The 17,099-nt window shown below is 39.0% G+C and overlaps 1 protein-coding gene across 1 annotated transcript in view; it reads left to right on the top strand.

The window, feature by feature from the left end:
- PLD1 (phospholipase D1) overlaps positions 1 to 17,099 on the top strand; it is a 153,532-nt gene that overhangs the window by 99,981 nt on the left and 36,452 nt on the right. The window contains exons 16-17 of the mRNA XM_044669553.1: positions 3,908 to 4,018; positions 7,221 to 7,309. Of these exons, the coding sequence (XP_044525488.1) occupies positions 3,908 to 4,018; positions 7,221 to 7,309 (200 nt within the window). The remainder of the gene's footprint in view (positions 1 to 3,907; positions 4,019 to 7,220; positions 7,310 to 17,099) is intronic.

Genomic DNA, 17,099 nt, shown 5'->3' with positions numbered 1-17,099 from the left:
GAAATCAGGTCTTCCTGACTGAAGTAATGTTAGGACCTCTCCCTCATTCTGCATCTTGTTACTTAAACTATTAATAATTGTAATGTCAATGATCTCAATAATACCTGATAGTTATATAATAATTTATATATTGACTTATAGACATTTTATTTAATTCTAGCAGCCATCCTCCTGAGGCTGTTGTTGGGTAGCAGGCAGCTAGGTACAGTGGCTAGAGTTCCATGCCTACAGTCAGAAAAACCTCAGTTAAAAATCTGGCTCAGACTCTAGCTATGACCATGAGAAGTCAGAGTCTCAATTTTCTTTATCCCTAAAATGGGTTTAATAATAGTGTCTGCTTCCCAGATGGTGAGGATCGAATGAGCTAATAATTATAAATCCCTTAGCACAGTATATAAATGTTAGCTAGTATTAACTGTTAGTTGTACTACAGTTTGGATGGCACCTAAGTGTCACAGGAGACAGAATTTGAGACCTGAATTCAAATCTTCTCAGACACTTAGCTGTGTGATCTGGGATAAGCCATGTAACTCTGCCTTAGTTTTCTTATCAGTAAAATTAGGATAAAACTATTTTAGGGTAGCCATGAGACGAAAATGAGATGAATATTTTTTAAGCACTTGGCCACATCTAAAGATCCTACATAAATTCTATTTCTAACAACAACATTTATCATTAAATAATAATATTATTAAATAATCAACATTAGATTAATTACTATTAAGTTAAATAATATTATTATACATAAGTACATAATATCAACTACATCAATACTATATATTATTAAATGATTTTATTATGTATAAATAAATAACAGTATTAAATATAACAATATTATTTGTTAGATATAATCTACATTAAGTATAATTATATATTAATGATGTTTCTTATTAGATAATAATATTCATAATTACATGTGATTATGTAGTATATATTAACAAAAATATTATATATTAACAAAAGCAACCTTTATTATATATAAATATTCCTTATTATGTATATAACATTAATCATAGCAATATTATTTATTAACAAATATTGTATCCATTATAAAGCAAAATAATATAATGAATGATAATGATATATCTTATTGGATAATTATATAATTATCCATATTTGTAGAATATTAATGATAATATTTATTATAAATATCAATATTCAGTATATAATTTATTCTAAATATCAATATTCATTATATATAATTTATTATAAGTATCACTATTCATTATATATAATTTATTATAATTATCAGTATTCAGTATATATAATTATATATGATTCATCAATCTATAATTTAGGTAAGATATTCAATATTCAATATATAATATTAGGAACAATAATATTATTAAAGACCAATGTTCATTATTATGTGTTATTAGTATTATTGTTAATTATATAATAAATAGGAACTATTATTAATAATCATTATTGATATTATATATTATTAATGATAGCAATGTTATTTATCATTACATAATATTCATCATTATGTAGAATATATATTAATGATAATATTTCTTATTAGATACTATTAATTATTATATATACATATGTGATGATGGAACAACAATATTATGAAAATAGAAGTAGCATAACTTTAATACATAATATTTTTGATAATAATGATAATGGTCATCTCCAGGTATTTCACTGGTAAAAGAGCCGTGACTCAAATCTAGGACTTCTGGTTCCAAAGCTTGACTGTCTTCCAGTACACATGCCACCAGCACCTCCAAGTTCTTTCAAGAGCTTTAAGCCCACAAAACTTTTAAGAATATATATTGGAGAGAGATTTTTAGGGCAAGAATTGTAATGTTATGAACAATAGCTAGAAGTCATGTAGCACGACTGGGCTAGATAGCTTTATTATCCCCATTCTACAGATGAGGAAATCAAAGATCTAGGGGATTACCTAGGATTACACAGCTACTAAGTGTCTGAGACTAGATTCAAACCAGGGCTTCCTGACCCCCCCAAGTTGAATGCCATGATGCCTCCCATGGCTGCCATTGGGATGCTCCTTGCTTGCTTTGCTTTGCGATAAATCCAATATTAAAAAGCAGAGAAAGAGATGCCACCTATTTGCCGCCCTACTTCAGAAGTCATCAGCTCTTGATCTAGTGGTATCTGATGGTTGTTGATTGAGTAGAGGAAGGTAGAGGGATACCAGATTGCATGAATGGAAAGGGTCAATGAAGTCTTCAGATCAAGGGAAGAAATGCAATTTGGAAGACATCCTGGGAGAATTAGCAATGTCTTCCTCCAAAGACAGACTCCTATTATGAGTTCCATTTGGAAAACAATATAAGAAGAAGATTGGGAGCTGTGCTTGACTGGAGGTATTGTTTGTGCTTAAAAGGGGGCCATGGCAGGAGGGAAAATGATGGGTTCCAGGGGTAATTTTGAGAAGAAACATATTTTTAGAGAACCGCTCCTGCGTTTTTCATATACATTCTGTAATTTTGTAATGCTGAGGTTTGAAAAGTGGAGGCTAGACTTGACTCCAGCTGTATTTGGGGCAATATGATCTATGCACATTTCTGCATGAGTTGTGACCAATTTCGGTCTTGGCACACGGTTTAATCCAGAAATGGAATCTGTGCAGAGAAAAAAGGAAAATGAGAAGAGAAGATGGAAAAAAATGGGCACTCGTAGTGTTGAAAATATTTCACCGAACTAGTACACACATTTGTCTGAGCCATCTAATTTTTATTTTGGTGCCGTAAATTGGATTATAGGCTTTTCATCTGAGATTTCTAGAAGCTATATTAACATTGGTTAATGACCATAGACTGCCATGTGTATGTGCCCAGAACATGCAGAAGAGATGGCTGTAGCTTTCATCCTGGCTAAGTCATTTAACCCTTTCTGCCACAGTGTCCTTATCTGGAAAATAAACTGGAGAAGGAAATGGTAAACCATTCTAGTATCTTAGCTGCATGACCCTGGCTAAGTCACTTGACCCTCTTTGCCTCAGTTTCCTCATTTGGAAAATGAGCTGGAGAAGAAAATGGCAAACAACTCCAGTATCTTTCTCAGTTGAATTATGTGCTACAAATGTCTGGGAAATTCCCTCAGAGAAGGTAGGACTTGAAGAGGAAGAAGGACTGGGCTTTGAAGGATCAGTAGCATTTGGAGAATGGGATTTGTGACAAAGAAATCCTAACCACAGAAGGTCACTTCTTTCTTTATTTTTTTTAACCCTTGCTTTCAATCTATTAATTCCAAGAAAAAAGAGCAGCAAGCGTCAAACAATAGGGGTTAAATGATTTATCCAAGGTCACTCAGCTAAGAAGTAAGAGTCCAGGTTTGAACCCATGTCTTCTTGACTCCAGACCTGGTGTTCTCTCCACTGTGCCACCTAGCTGCCCCAAAGGCCACCTCTTCCTAATGGTCCATTGGGAGAGAATACCCCAGGGAATAGGTACAGGTGTCCAAAAGAGGGGTTCCTCTCTTTGGCATGTCCTGAGAGTCAGAGCAGTATGGAAGAGAGAGTATCTCCTCTGAGCCTTGTCTATGAGACTAGGATTATTATCACCATTTTACAGATGAGGAAGCTGAGAGTCTGAGAGGTCAATGATTTGCCCATGACCACACAGCTAATAGGTACCAGAGATGGACTTCCAACCCAGGTGGGCTTGAACCTACCTACCTTTTCCATTCTTCCTAAACTCATAAGATAGCAAATATTTTTCAATATTTTTCAATGAATGATGCAAATATCTTCTGGGAAATGGGGAGAAGAATGTAATTCCATCCCAGGATTGTTGTGAGGATCAAATGAGATAATAATTGTGACATGCCTGGTACACAGTAAGCACTAGATAAATGCTGTTACCTTGGTTATTAAAGTCACACCCTTTTGGCAATCATTTAAGGTTTAATCTCTCTTCCTTTTCTCTCCTAGTTACTCCGTTCTGCTGCAGATTGGTCTGCTGGCATAAAATACCACGAAGAATCCATCCATGCCGCGTATATGCATGTGATAGAGAACAGCAAACACTACATATACATAGAAGTAAGTCATGAGAAATGGTGAGAATCTGCTTTCCCCAGGAGAATACTTTCTCATGACAGTGGCCAGGTTTCTGTCAGTGGCCAGCCACCAGTGTGGTCTGATGGGAAGAGACTTGGGGAAGGGCTCCGTCTCTCCCAAATGTCACCCCATCCCTGGTTTCTGAAATCCTACCATTGGAATATCAGTGCCTTGGGCTAGGGGCCAGTGTCCCCAGCGGTTCTCCTTAGAAAGACATATTGCCTGGGAAGTAGATGCGTGACTTAGGTTTTTGCTTGCTTTCTAATACTAGCTAGAGAAGGAAATGTCAAAACACTCCAGGATCTTAGCTGTGTGACCCTGGGCAAGTCACTTAACCCTGTTTGCCTCAGTTTCCTCATCAATAAAATGAAGTAGAGAAGGAAATGGCAAACCACTCCACTATCTTAATTGTGTGACCCAGGGCAAGTCATTTAACATTGTTTGCCTCAGTTTCCCCATCTGTAAAATGAGGTAGAGAAGGAAATGGTGAACCACTCTAGTGTAAGTGCAAAACAAAATCCCAAATGGGGTCACAAAGAGTCAAACATGAGTGAAATAACTTAATAACAAGGGTTAAGGACATGAGGGACTTGAGGGGCATTGGGGAGACCAAGCAGAGTTCGGTTTCTGAAATGGAAGCTTTGGAGGCTTTCATTTGCCTGTGCAGCTGCTCACATTAAACAGCTGGTTATCAGTCGGCTCTCTGGAACACAGTTTGAGCTGCCTCCAGCATAGCTCTCCCTCCAGATAACTTCCTATGAGGAGCTGAAGATTATCTGCAACTATTTTGCTTCTTAAAGTTATAGTGAGTTGCTTGGAAGCAATAGAGGGGTGACTTTCCCAGAGTCTTAACACTCAATATGTATCTGAGGTGAGTCTTGAACACATGCTTTACTGACTGATGCCTGCTCTCTATCCACTCTCTCTATAGTGTTTTATGTCTCAATAAATTTATTTTGCCCAATATGTTTGTGTTGTGAATGCTGGTTTATGGGGGAAAAAAGTTAAAATATTTTAAATGAAAGAATCCCAGAGGAAAAGAAGATTTTGTTGTTGTTCAGTCTCGTCCAACTCTTTGGACACACAATCATGTGAGGTTTCCTTGGAAGAGATATTGGATTTGTTTGACATTTCCTTCTCCAGCTCATTTTACAGATGAGGAAACTGAGGCAAACAGGGTTAAGTGACTTCCCCAGGGTCACACAGCCAGTAAGTGTCAAATGCCATATTTTACCTCAAGTCTGCTTGACTTCATGTCCAAAGCTCTATCTGATTGATACATCACTTCGCTGCCTCAAAAAGCAGAAAAAGGTAATAAAAGTCTGCCCATTTAAGGGAGTGAACCTTGAGAACCTAGACTCTAATATAATATTCTCTGCTATAGTATTTTTAATTCTTTAATCTGGCCAAATTTAATTAACCCAATATATGGATTTGATCAAATGTAATTTAATTTAAATTCTAGAAATTGTCAGTATGGAATAATATTTCCATCATTCACTTGGCTAAGTTGTCTCAAATTACTTTTTTTAAGCCTTATCTTCCATTGTAGAATCAAGGCAGAAGAGTGGTAAGGGCTAGGTAATGGGGGTTAAATGACTTGCCTAGGATCACCTAACTTGGAAGTATCTGAAACCAGATTTGAATACAGTACTTCCTGTCTCTGAACTTGGCTCTCAATCCACTGAGTCATCTAACTACCCCCTCAAATTACTTTTATTGAGAAACTATAAACATTTCTTAATACTACTAAAGGCAGTGTGGCACAAACATGAAGCTGACCTGAGAGCCATAAGGAGCTGAATTCAAGTCCTACCTCTAACACACAGCAACTGTGGGACATTGGCCAAGTCACCTAATTTCTCCAGCTCTGAGCAACTCTGCTATCTCATATCCACTTTCTGATTTTGGAAATAACTTGTCTTATCCCTTAGGATAATGCCACAGGAGGAAAGGACCTGTTTTTATTTTTCTTTCTAGTCCCAATGCTTAGCCTAGTACCTGGTGTACAATAGGAGTTTAGTAACAAATGGCTAAGACTATAAATTGTAGAGAAAGTGCTGACCTACATCAATAAGGAAGTCCTCTTCTGGGAGTTCTCTATGCTCATGAAGCCACAGGGACAATCCCTTGCTGTATCTAATGATAATAATTCATAATAACAGGGGCAGTTGAGTGACACAGTGATTAGAGCACTGGGTCTGGAATCAAGAAGATCTGAATTAAAATCTGACCTTAAACACTTACCAGCTGTATGACCCTGGACAAGTCACTTAGCACTGTTTGCCTAATTAATAATAATAATAATAATAACCGAAATTTCATAGCATTATAATTTTGCAAAGAGCTTTACATACTTCGTTCCATTTGATCCTGATGACAACCAGCTATTCCCCTTTGTACATATAAAGGAACTGAGGCTTAGAGAGATTTAGTGACTTCAGGATTCCAACCCAGGTCTTCCTGACCCCTAGTACAGCACTGTATTTGCAAAGTTTTTAGATGTTTTTCAGTCGTGTCTGACTCTTTGTGACCCCATTTAGGGTTTTCTTGGCAGAGATACTGGAGTGGTTTGCCATTTTCTTCTCCAAATCATTTTACAGATGAGGAAACTGAGGGAGACAGTATGAAGAGACTTGCCCAGGGTCGCACAGCTGAAGTGTCTGAGGCCAGATTTGAACTCAGGAAGATGAGTCCTGACTTCAGATCTAGCTCTCTGTTCTATGGTACCACTTAGTCATCCTACAAAGTGATGTAGATCATCCAAAGGGACATTTATTCATGAACTCGAAAGATGTTAGAGCTAGAATGGACCTTAGCAATCACCTAGTCCAACTCCCTCATATAACAGAGGAGGGAAATAGATATAGAAAAGGGAAACGTTCTGGCCAGGACAAAAAGACAAATTAAGTTGCTAAGTCTTCTCACTCTCCACCCCATGTTCTGACCCATAGCATTACTGCTAAATGAAAGAATCATCATTTCTATAGCCAGCCTTGCTATTTGCTATGCCCTTTTCCCTCCCTTTCCATCTCTCTTCTTTCTCTTCTCTTGCCTTCTCTTCCCTTCTCTCTCCTCTCTTTCTCGCTTTTTTCTTCCTCTCTCCCCCACTCATCTCCCTCTCTCTCCCCCTATTATTAAGGAGCTGAGCAACTTCAGTGATTGTCACATTTGTTTCCTCTAGAACCAGTTCTTTATCAGTTGTGCTGATGACAAAGTTGTCTTCAACAAGATTGGGGACACCATTGCCCAGCGGATACTCAAAGCTCACAGGTAAATCCTCAGCACTGCTTTGGGCTTTGGGGTTATGGAAGATGTTCACATGCCTGCTGTTAAAGGCAATTGGGAAAGTGGCTTCAAATCCTTGCCTTGATGGTTAGGAATGCTTGTGTTCAATATTTATTCTTTGGCTTCTTCAACCTGGGTTATTGGCTAAGGCTTTCTGAATCCATCTTTGAAGGAAATTCCAATTCCAGCCATCTGTGGGAATTTCTGCTGCTTGTCCAGCATCCCCAGCCTTTGACATACTTTCCAGGCATGTATAAATGGTGCTGGAGAAAAGAAAAAGGCGAAAAAAAACCCCAACCCCAATCCCTGATATGTTTTCCATTAGGATTCTTCCTCATTCTCAGTCTAGTTTCCTACAGACAGTGGGAGTATTCCTTCAAGTAACTAGTTTCTACCCTGTTTGAAATCATCAAAAAGCATTACTTTGATGGCATCAGGTCATTTGAATAACAGGCACACGCACATAACATGTATGGGGAAAATCATTCTTGATTGGAGAAGGGGAAAGTGACAGCATCAAAGAGATTCTAACCAATATGTAGACTAATATGAAGCCTGATTCCTTTCTTCTTAGCTATTATTATGATTATTATGTTGATATATATCAAGACAACATGCAAATTATGTGTTTTTCCCTCTCTGAGCCAGTTATGATTAGAGTAAAGTTTAAGCATTGCCCGTCACCACCCTTATCCTCCCCTTTCTGTAATGATTTTTCACACCACTTTATGTTATATAATTTACTCCATTCTGTCTCTCCCTTCCCTTTTCTCTCAGTGCAACCCTCTCTTTCAGCCCTTGATTGATTTTTACATGTCATTCATATGCATTCATATCATAACATACATATTCCACATCATCACATTTACATATATATCATATCATCATAATTAGCTCACTTCTCTACCCTCTCTGAGTAAATTCCTTCTATTTTCTCTACTACTAAGAGTCATTTTTGAGAATTACAGAAATCCTCTTTCTCATGTAGACATATAAACATTTTGACCTTAATGAGTCCCTTAAACTTTCTCTTTCTCATTTACCTTTTTGGGCTTCTCTTGTGTCTCATATTTGTACTTCACATTTTTTTGTTTAGGTCTGGCTTATTCCTCAGAAATGCTTGGAAATCTTCTATCTTATTGAATGTCCATTTTTTCCCCTGAAAGAATATACTCAGTTTTGCTGGATAGGTGACTCTGGATTGTAAACCCAAATCTTTTGCCTTCCTGAATATTTTATTCCATGCCTTTCAGTCCTTTAAGGTAGAAGTTGCTAGATCCTATGTGATCCTGATTGTAGCTCCTTGATATTTGAATGATTCCTTTCTGGCTGTTTGAAGTATTTTTTCATTGGTTTGGTTGCTCTTGAATTTAGCTATTATATTCCTGGAAGTTGTCATTTGAGGATTTCTTTCTGGAGGTAATCTATGAATTCTTTCAATTTCAATTTTATTTTCTTGTTCAAGCATCTCTGGGCATTTATCTTTGATCATTTCTTGTACTATGATGTCCAAGGTTTTTTTTTATTGATTGTGGCTTTCAGGTAGTTCAATAATTCTCAAATTGTCTTTCCTAGATCTATTTCTAAGTCACTTGTTTTTTTAATAAGATAGTTCATGTTTTCCTTTGTTTTTCCATTCCTTTTATTCTGCTTTATTTTTGTTGATTTCTCATAAAATCATTAGTTTCTAGATGGTCCATTCTGATTTTTAAGACTTTATTTTCCTCTGTCAGTTTTTGGTTGTCCTTTTTCATTTGGCCCATTTCTTCTCACTTCACTTTCATTTCTCTTCCCCACTTTTCCTCTGTCTTTCTTAATTGGTTTTTGAAGTATTTTTTGAGCTCTTCCAGACTCTGTGTCCAATCCATATTTTTCTTTTGGACTTTGCGTGTGTTTCCTTTGCTTTCACTGTCTCCTTCTGTGTTTGTACCTTGCTCTTTGTCTCCTTAAAAATTCTTTAGAATTAGATGCTTTTTTGTTGTTTGCTTACTTTTCCTATCTAATTATAGGTAGGCTCTGTTTTCTGTGAAGTTGGGGTACCCTCTTAAACTTTAGTCCTTCCTTGATGTTATTCTCAGCTTATTTTCTGGGTTGTTAATAATTTACCAGATGGTCTGAGGGCTGAGAACTCTGAGAGCCCCCTCCCCCTGCTGATTCAATTGACCCTTGAGATGCCTATAGCTTTAATACTTTCCTCAGGCTTGGGTGTAAGCTTTTGATCTCACTCTGAAATTGATCATGTAAGGTGTTGATCAAATTCTAGCCCCAAACTTAGGCTCAAATTTTTGGTCTCACTGTGTTTCTGATCCAATTAGGCACACTCTAGATTGCCCTGTCCTGGAGCTCAGTTCTTAGTTTGGGGCAAAAAGAAGGGGTGGGGCTCCCCCTGTGAACTGTGTCCTCACCCCAAAGTGTAAACTAAGTCCTCATCCCAAGCCTAGACTGGGATTCCTGGTTTAATCCTGGGCCCACACAGATCAGCCCTCCTCAGCCCAGATTGCCCTGGGCTGGGACTCTGAACTTCTCCACAGTTTTGAAATATCAAGGGGTATGAGTTGGCTTGGACTACTACTTGCCCTGGCAGGATCTCAGGATCTGAATGTTAGCTAGGACTTAAGTTAGGAAACTGTGGCAGTAGATGTGGGGTGGGAAGGGTTGGAGGGTGGTGATTTTGCTTGGTTTGCTCTTCACTTCTTGCTGCAGCGTCTTGCTGGCTCTGCTCTCCTCTCACCCCAGTCCCCCAGATGTTGTCTGACTACCTTTTGGGCTTTTCTTTTTTTGAAAATTGTTGCACTCCATCTCCTTGTTGGTTCTTTCACTTCTAAATTTGTTTTGTGGCGATATTTTAATCTTGGTTGGAGAGGATTCTTGTGGTGACATGGAGCTGCTGTTCTAGTTACTCCTCCATTTTGGCTCTACCACAGGATGTCCCCATTTTTATTTTTTTTAAATTCAGAATAGTTCATTTATTTTTAGCATTCAGTTTGTTAAAGTTTAAGTTCCAAATTATCTCCTTTGTACCTATCCCTTCCCCACCCATTGAAAAGACATGCATGAGATTGATAAATATTTGAAGTCATGCTAAATATATTCCCATAGTTGCCACAGGCAACATATCATTCTAAAGAGCTGCCTAAATCACTAAGTTAAGTGACTTGCCTAAGTCACACTGCCTAAGTAGGATCTGAACTCAACTCTTCCTTTATCCAAGCCCAGTGTGTTATATAGGACACTCTCCTTTTCTGTATATAGTAGAGGCTTAATAATGTTTGTTAAATTGAATGAATGGTGATATCTCCTATTGCATGTGGTCTTTATATATTAACATTGTAATCATGATAATAGCTAGCATTTATATAGCACCTACTATGTACCAGGAACAAAGATTGTCTCATTTGATCTCCCTATCAACTCTGGGAGACAAGGGTTGTTGTTATACCCATTTCACAGTTGAGGAAATTAATGCAAACAGAAGTCTGGTAATATGTCCAGGGTCACACAACTAGCATCTGTAAGGGGGGAAAAGTTTTTTTTTGGTAAAATATATTAAAAGGTGGTTGCCAGAGTATTGAACAATTATCAATACTCAATTAAGAATAATCTCAAGTCAAAATTGACTTTCATGGAAGTTTATTTACAATTAAGAAGAGAGAGAGGAAATAAGATAATAAGAATCTAACACAGTAGGTAAATTACTATGATCCTCTAATTAATCCAGGTAGATATAATTAACCCTCAGCTGAGAGTCAGAGGGCTAGAGGCCCGGAGGTGAATGAAGCAAAGCTTCATTCACAGAATCTATTAAAAGGAAGTTCCTTAAGAGAAGTTCAGGAAGATTCAGTCTTTAAACTCACCACGTAGAATTCAAAAGAAGATGTTGAAAGCAGTCTCACCAAGGTCTCAGCGTTCCAGCCAGCACTCCTCCATGAACCAGGAAAGCTCGAAGACTCCAAAGAGCTCCTTCACCAGCAGCCCTCTTCACCAGAACACCCTCTCCAGCAGAAGACCTTCTCCTTTTAAAGGGGTCACTTATGCATCACTTCCTGTGCCTCTTCTCCTAGTTTGCATGCTCAATCACAACGGATGCTTCTCTTAGGACTATCTTGGGAGTGGTCAGTTGATTCTGATTCATCACCCACTCTAGCACATGTGGGTTATGGACTTCCCAAAATTTGAGGTGCTTTCACTTTTGGTGTTTAAATCTAAAGATAGACAGTGTAGACTTAATCTAATTATCACACATCTCAGGTCAGATTTGAACTCGGGTCTTTTCTGACTTCAGCTAGGAACTTGGCAGATAGGTGGCACAGTCAGTAGACCACTGGGACTATAGTCTAGAAGACCAGAGCTTCAGATACCTAGTAACTGTGTGATCCTGGGTAAGTCACTGCACCCTCTTTGCCTCAATTTCTTCATTTGTAAAATGATCTGGAGAAGGAAATGGCAAACTGCTTTAGTATCTTTGCTAAGACAAACCCAAATGGGTGTAGGATAATTTACATTTGTTGCTGTTGTTCAGTCAAATCTGACTCTTCATGACTTCTAAGATTTTCTTCTAAGATTTTCTTAGCAACGCTTTTAGAGTGATTTGCCATTTCTTTCTCTAGCTCATTTTATTATTTTTTTATTTTTTTAAACCCTTAACTTCTGTGTATTGGCTCCTTGGTGGAAGAGTGGTAAGGGTGGGCAATGGGGGTCAAGTGACTTGCCCAGGGTCACACAGTTGGGAAGTGGCTGAGGCCAGATTTGAACCTGGGACCTCCTGTCTCTAGGCTTGACTCTCAATCTACTGAGCTACCCAGCTGCCCCCCTCTCGAGCTCATTTTAAAAAGAAGAAAAGAGAGGAAAACAGGTGCAGTGACTTGCCTAGGTTCACCCAGCCAGTAAGTGTCTGTAGCCAGATTTGAACTCAAGAAGACTCATCTTCCTGGCTCCAGACCCGGTGTCCTATCCACTGCATCTCCTAATTACTATTTTACATCTCAGGAAAGTTTAATCCCCTTTTTCTAGCTCTGCTGTATTTCAGAGATGCTGAAATTGCTTTTATTACATTTGTGGAACACATTTGGTAAAGGAGAAACACTGAGGTTTTTCTTGGAGTTGAAGCAAAAAAAATCACAGGAATTACATAAATTGCAAACTATGTGCATTGGGGCTGAGACACAGCAAATGTTTTGAGTCTGAGAACAACTTGTGCCACATGGAATGATTCCTCGCCCATCAGAAATAAGTCAGTGACTTTGTATCCTGGAAGATATGTGCCAAAAAGCATGTGATACATTTCTTTTTGGCTATAGAGATTGTTTATTTTGTGTAAAAATTCCTCTATAATAATGATAATAGGGGCAATTAGGAAGCACAGTGGATAGAGCTGCAGGTCTAGAGTCAGGAGGATCTGGGTTCAAATGTGACTTCAGATACTCCTAGCCATAGGATCCTAGGCAAGTCACTTAGCCCAGATTGCCTAATCTTGATGTTCTTCTGTCTTTGAATTCACACCAAGACAGAAAATAAGTCAAAAAAAATTTTTTGTGATAATAGCCAATTTTATATGTCATTTTAGCTCTGAGGATATGCATCCCAAATCGCTTAGACCCTGGAGCGGGGCTATATCACCCCTCAGGATCATAGAGGTACCCCTGAGAAGCAGAGAGTAATTGTCTCACGTCATACACTTGAGCCCCCACCAGTGTATTCTCCTCCAATATTATTAATTGAGGATCACTTTAGTTACTCAGTCATAAATAGTTTTTAGAAAAAGGGTATTTCCTCAGGTGGTACAATAAAATGAGTTGATGCAGATACCCCGCAATGAAGACTGACACACTCTCCCACGAGCCAGATTCTGAAAGAAACCAGCCTATTGGAGGAAGAGGCTTAAGAGCTAATTTTTATTCAGTTGTTTTCAGTCATGTCTAGCTCTTTGTGACCCTTTTTGGGGGTTTCTTGGCAAAGATACTAGAGTGGTTTGCCATTTCCGTTTCCAGCTCATTTTACAGATGAAGAAACTGAGGCAAATAGGGTTAAGAGACTTGCCCAAGATCACACTTTAGTAAGTGTCTGAAGCCAGATTTTAATTCAGGAAGATAAATCTTCCAGACTCATTATTTTTAACATTCTTTCCCCCTTCCTAAATTTTAAGTTACAGATTCTCTCCATTCCTTCAGCCCCTCCATCACCCACTGAGAAGACGATCAACATGATATCAGTTATACATGTGAAATCATGCAAAACATATTTCCATATTAGCCTTGTTGAAAAAAAGCAAGAAAAAGAGAAAGAAAATTATACTTTAGTCTTCATACAGAGCTCATCCATTCTTCCTCTGGAAGTGGATGTTATTTTTCATTATGAGTCCTTTGGAATTGTCTTGGATAATAATAGCTAAGTCATTGAGAGTTTATCATTATACAGTATTATGATTGCAGTGTGCAGTATTTTTCTGGTTCTGCTTGTTTTGCTTTGCATCCACTCATGTAAGTCTTCCCAGGTTTTTGGAAACCACCATGTTTTTCATTTCTTATAGCAAATCCTGGCTGTTATGATGATTTATCATTTTATTTTTGTGATTTGTAATTTTTTCATGATTTTTATTTTTGATTCATGATTTTAATTTCATGATTTTATTATTATGGTTTCCGTGATCCTAAATCTGTTAGATTGAATTGAACTGACCAGCGATGCCATGACTTTAAAAGATTCTCTTCCCTCCCTCCTGCCCAGATAGTTCATTTCTCTTACTCTGCTCTAGAGCTGCCCCTCAGGCTTTCCTCCGCTCTCCTTCTTCCAGATGGTCAACTTTCGTCCTCTCCCTTCCCACCAATCACAATCATTCCCTTCAATAACATTGACCCTTCGGTTCAATATTCCTCAAGTTGGAGGATGACCTTGAGTGTGATCCTTCCTTTAGTTCTGCCCAGCAAGCAGAGGCACTTGAAGACCAGGCAGGACTTTAAATTCAAAACAAAACAAAACAAAACAAAACAAAACAACAACAACAAAAACCACATTTCTTGTAGCAGCTGAAAGATTGGTGGGAAACGAGGCCATTTATCCCAGCCTCCTACCTTGATCTCCTTATCAGACAGCAGCGAGGCTGAGAAGTACCGGGTTGGGGGAACAAAGACATGTCTGTATGTGTGTGTGTGTGTGTGTGTGTGTGTGTGTGTGTGTGTGTACACAGGTGTGTGTCTAAGGAAGATGAAACACACTGTACAACTCAGTGACTCTTTGTAAGCACTTATTGTGCATTCGCCTTTGAAGGGCTTCTGTGGATCCTCCCAGGGCTGCTATTTGGGGAAAAGAGAGATGGCAGGCACCTGTTTCTTAGGTGATAAGCTGGTGAATGGTAGGAAGCCATTCAGCGAAGGCATTTATCATCAGGGAATTGGCACACACAGACAAAATGCAAAGAGGTGAGATTCAGGGGCAAGTAATTCATGCACTACTATTCTACTTGCCTCTATAATAGGTGATGTCTTTATAATGCCGTGTGGGCAGTTTATAAAGTGCTTAATTTATATTCTCTCATTTGGTCCTTCAATTCAGCAAACATCCATTAGGCACCCATATAGCACCATTGTGCCAACTCTGTGGGAGGGAGAGCTCTTATTAGCCTTATTTTACTTATGAGGAATGTGAAGATTAGAGGAGGGGGAAGGGATGTGGCCCAGATCACACAGCTAATAAGTGTCTCAGGCAAGAGGACTTCCCTGGCTAGACAGACTCATCAGGCACACAATCGTAGATCAAGCAATGGCAGCCAGCTTAGAGGCTGAGCTCAACTCCCTCCTGTTTCCAATGAGCAAACTGAGGCTTGTAAAGAGAGAATGACTTGTAAACAGGCTTAGATTCATAGGATTATAGATTGGGACCTAGTTTAGAGCTCTCTTTTTATTGATGAGGAAACTGAAGTCAGGAGATGAAGAGTCTGCCTCAGGTTTTCATAGATTGTAGGTAACAAGGACAGAGATTCTCTCTCTCTCTCTCTCTCTCTCTCTCTCTCTCTCTCTCTCTCTCTGTCTGTCTCTCTCTCCTTCCTCCCCCCTCCTTCCTTCCCTCCTTTTCCCTCTCCCTCCACATTTTTCCCTCTCTCCCCCTCTTCTTCCTCTCCTGCCCCTCTTTCTACATCTCTTTCTCTTTCCTTTGTCTCTATCTCTGTCTGTCTGTCTCTCTCTCTCTGTGTCATTCTCTTTGTCTGCCTCCCTCCCCTTTCCCTCTCTGTCTCTCTCCCCCTCTCTCTTCCTCCCCTCTTCTTCCTCTTCCTCTGCATCTGTATCTGTGTCTCTCAATCTTTCTGTGTTCTTCCTCTCTTCCTTCTTCACTTTCTTTTCCCCTCTTTCACTCCCTCTCTGTCCCTCTACATCTCTCTCCTCTCTCTCTTCCTCCTTTTCTCCCTCCCTCCCTCTCTAGCCACACCTCTGCATCTCTGTCTCCTCTCTCTCTATCTTTGCCTTCTTTCTGTTTTTGTCTTGCTATCTCTCCTGTCTCTATATGTGTGTCTCTCTTTGTCTCTGTCTCTCCTTCCTCTCTCTTCCTCACTTTCTCTTTCCCATGTCTCTGTGTCTCTCTGTCTGCCTACCTCTTTTGCATTTTTTCTTTATAGTCTTGAACCTTGAATGACTGCCCTGACACATCTCTTGATTCTTTCCCTTCTTTTATATGCTTCCTCTTTTTCTTTTCTTTTTTTTTTAACTTTTACTTTTCTGTCTTAGAATCAATACTGTGTATTGGTTCTAAGGCAGAAAAGTGACAAGGACCAGGCAATAGGGGTTAAGTGACTTCCCCAGGGTCACATAGCTAAGAAGTATGTGATGCCACCCCTTTTTAAGAGATCTTAAAAGCGGATGCCTGAGCACCTGATGGGATTGTGCACAGGTTTCTGCCACTGATGTTTATTGGTTTAGACCCAGCTAAACTTCCTGGTTGGGCTTCACATTCCCACTCTCCTCTTCCTCCACCACTGACAGAGATAGCAGAGCCCCAAGGAAAAGGATGGCTTGCTCTAAATTGCCAGCAGATCTCTTCCATTTCAGACCATTCTATTTCTTCCCCTTGAACCCATTTACAAACATTTTTGGCATTTTGGAGGCCTAAATGAATGCTGATTCTTCTACAGTCCAAGGACCTTCTTGGCTAAATTAGCAAAGGGTCCAGGCCACAACCTAAGAAATGCTGACAAAATTCAAATCAATAATTGAGAATTAAATTTTAACTTGGGAAACAGAACTCTTGAAAGATCTTCAGAGAAATAACCCCTTTCAGGTGTGTTAGAATGTACTCAAATGCACATGCTTAAATAGAAGTCTTCTGGTATTTTCTTGAAGCTGATACTTTTCCCAGCAAGGAGTGAAAAGAGAGAATAATTTAAAGAATTATTATGGGGAAATAGCCTAACAGCAATGGCACTGAAAGTTCCCTTAAGAGGTAGCCCTGGGGATGCACATTCAGATTCCCCATTGCAAGTCCAATGAAAGAAGGCCAAAGCCTGAACCACCACATAAGTGTAATTGGTAGAGTGAGGCCACTAGCTATTTTCATTTTCTAAATTTCCCAAATTTCTGAGTGGAACATAGCCTGGGACCATCCAGACCAACCCTTGTCTGAACAAGATTCCCCTCTTTAAATCCTTTTTGTGGTGGGTCATCCAAGCTCTGCCTGAAGACCTCAGGTGAAACCAGCCCTTCTTCTCAATCTCTCTCTCTCTCTCTCTCTCTCTCTCTCTCTCTCTCTCTCTCTCTCTCTCTCTCTCTCTCTCTCTCTCTCTCTCTCTCTC

Source organism: Gracilinanus agilis, chromosome 3 (genome assembly GCF_016433145.1).
Source record: "Gracilinanus agilis isolate LMUSP501 chromosome 3, AgileGrace, whole genome shotgun sequence".
Taxonomy (NCBI): domain Eukaryota; kingdom Metazoa; phylum Chordata; class Mammalia; order Didelphimorphia; family Didelphidae; genus Gracilinanus; species Gracilinanus agilis.
The sequence above is the reverse complement of the archived record's forward strand: the minus strand, read 5'-3'. Positions and strand labels throughout refer to the sequence as shown.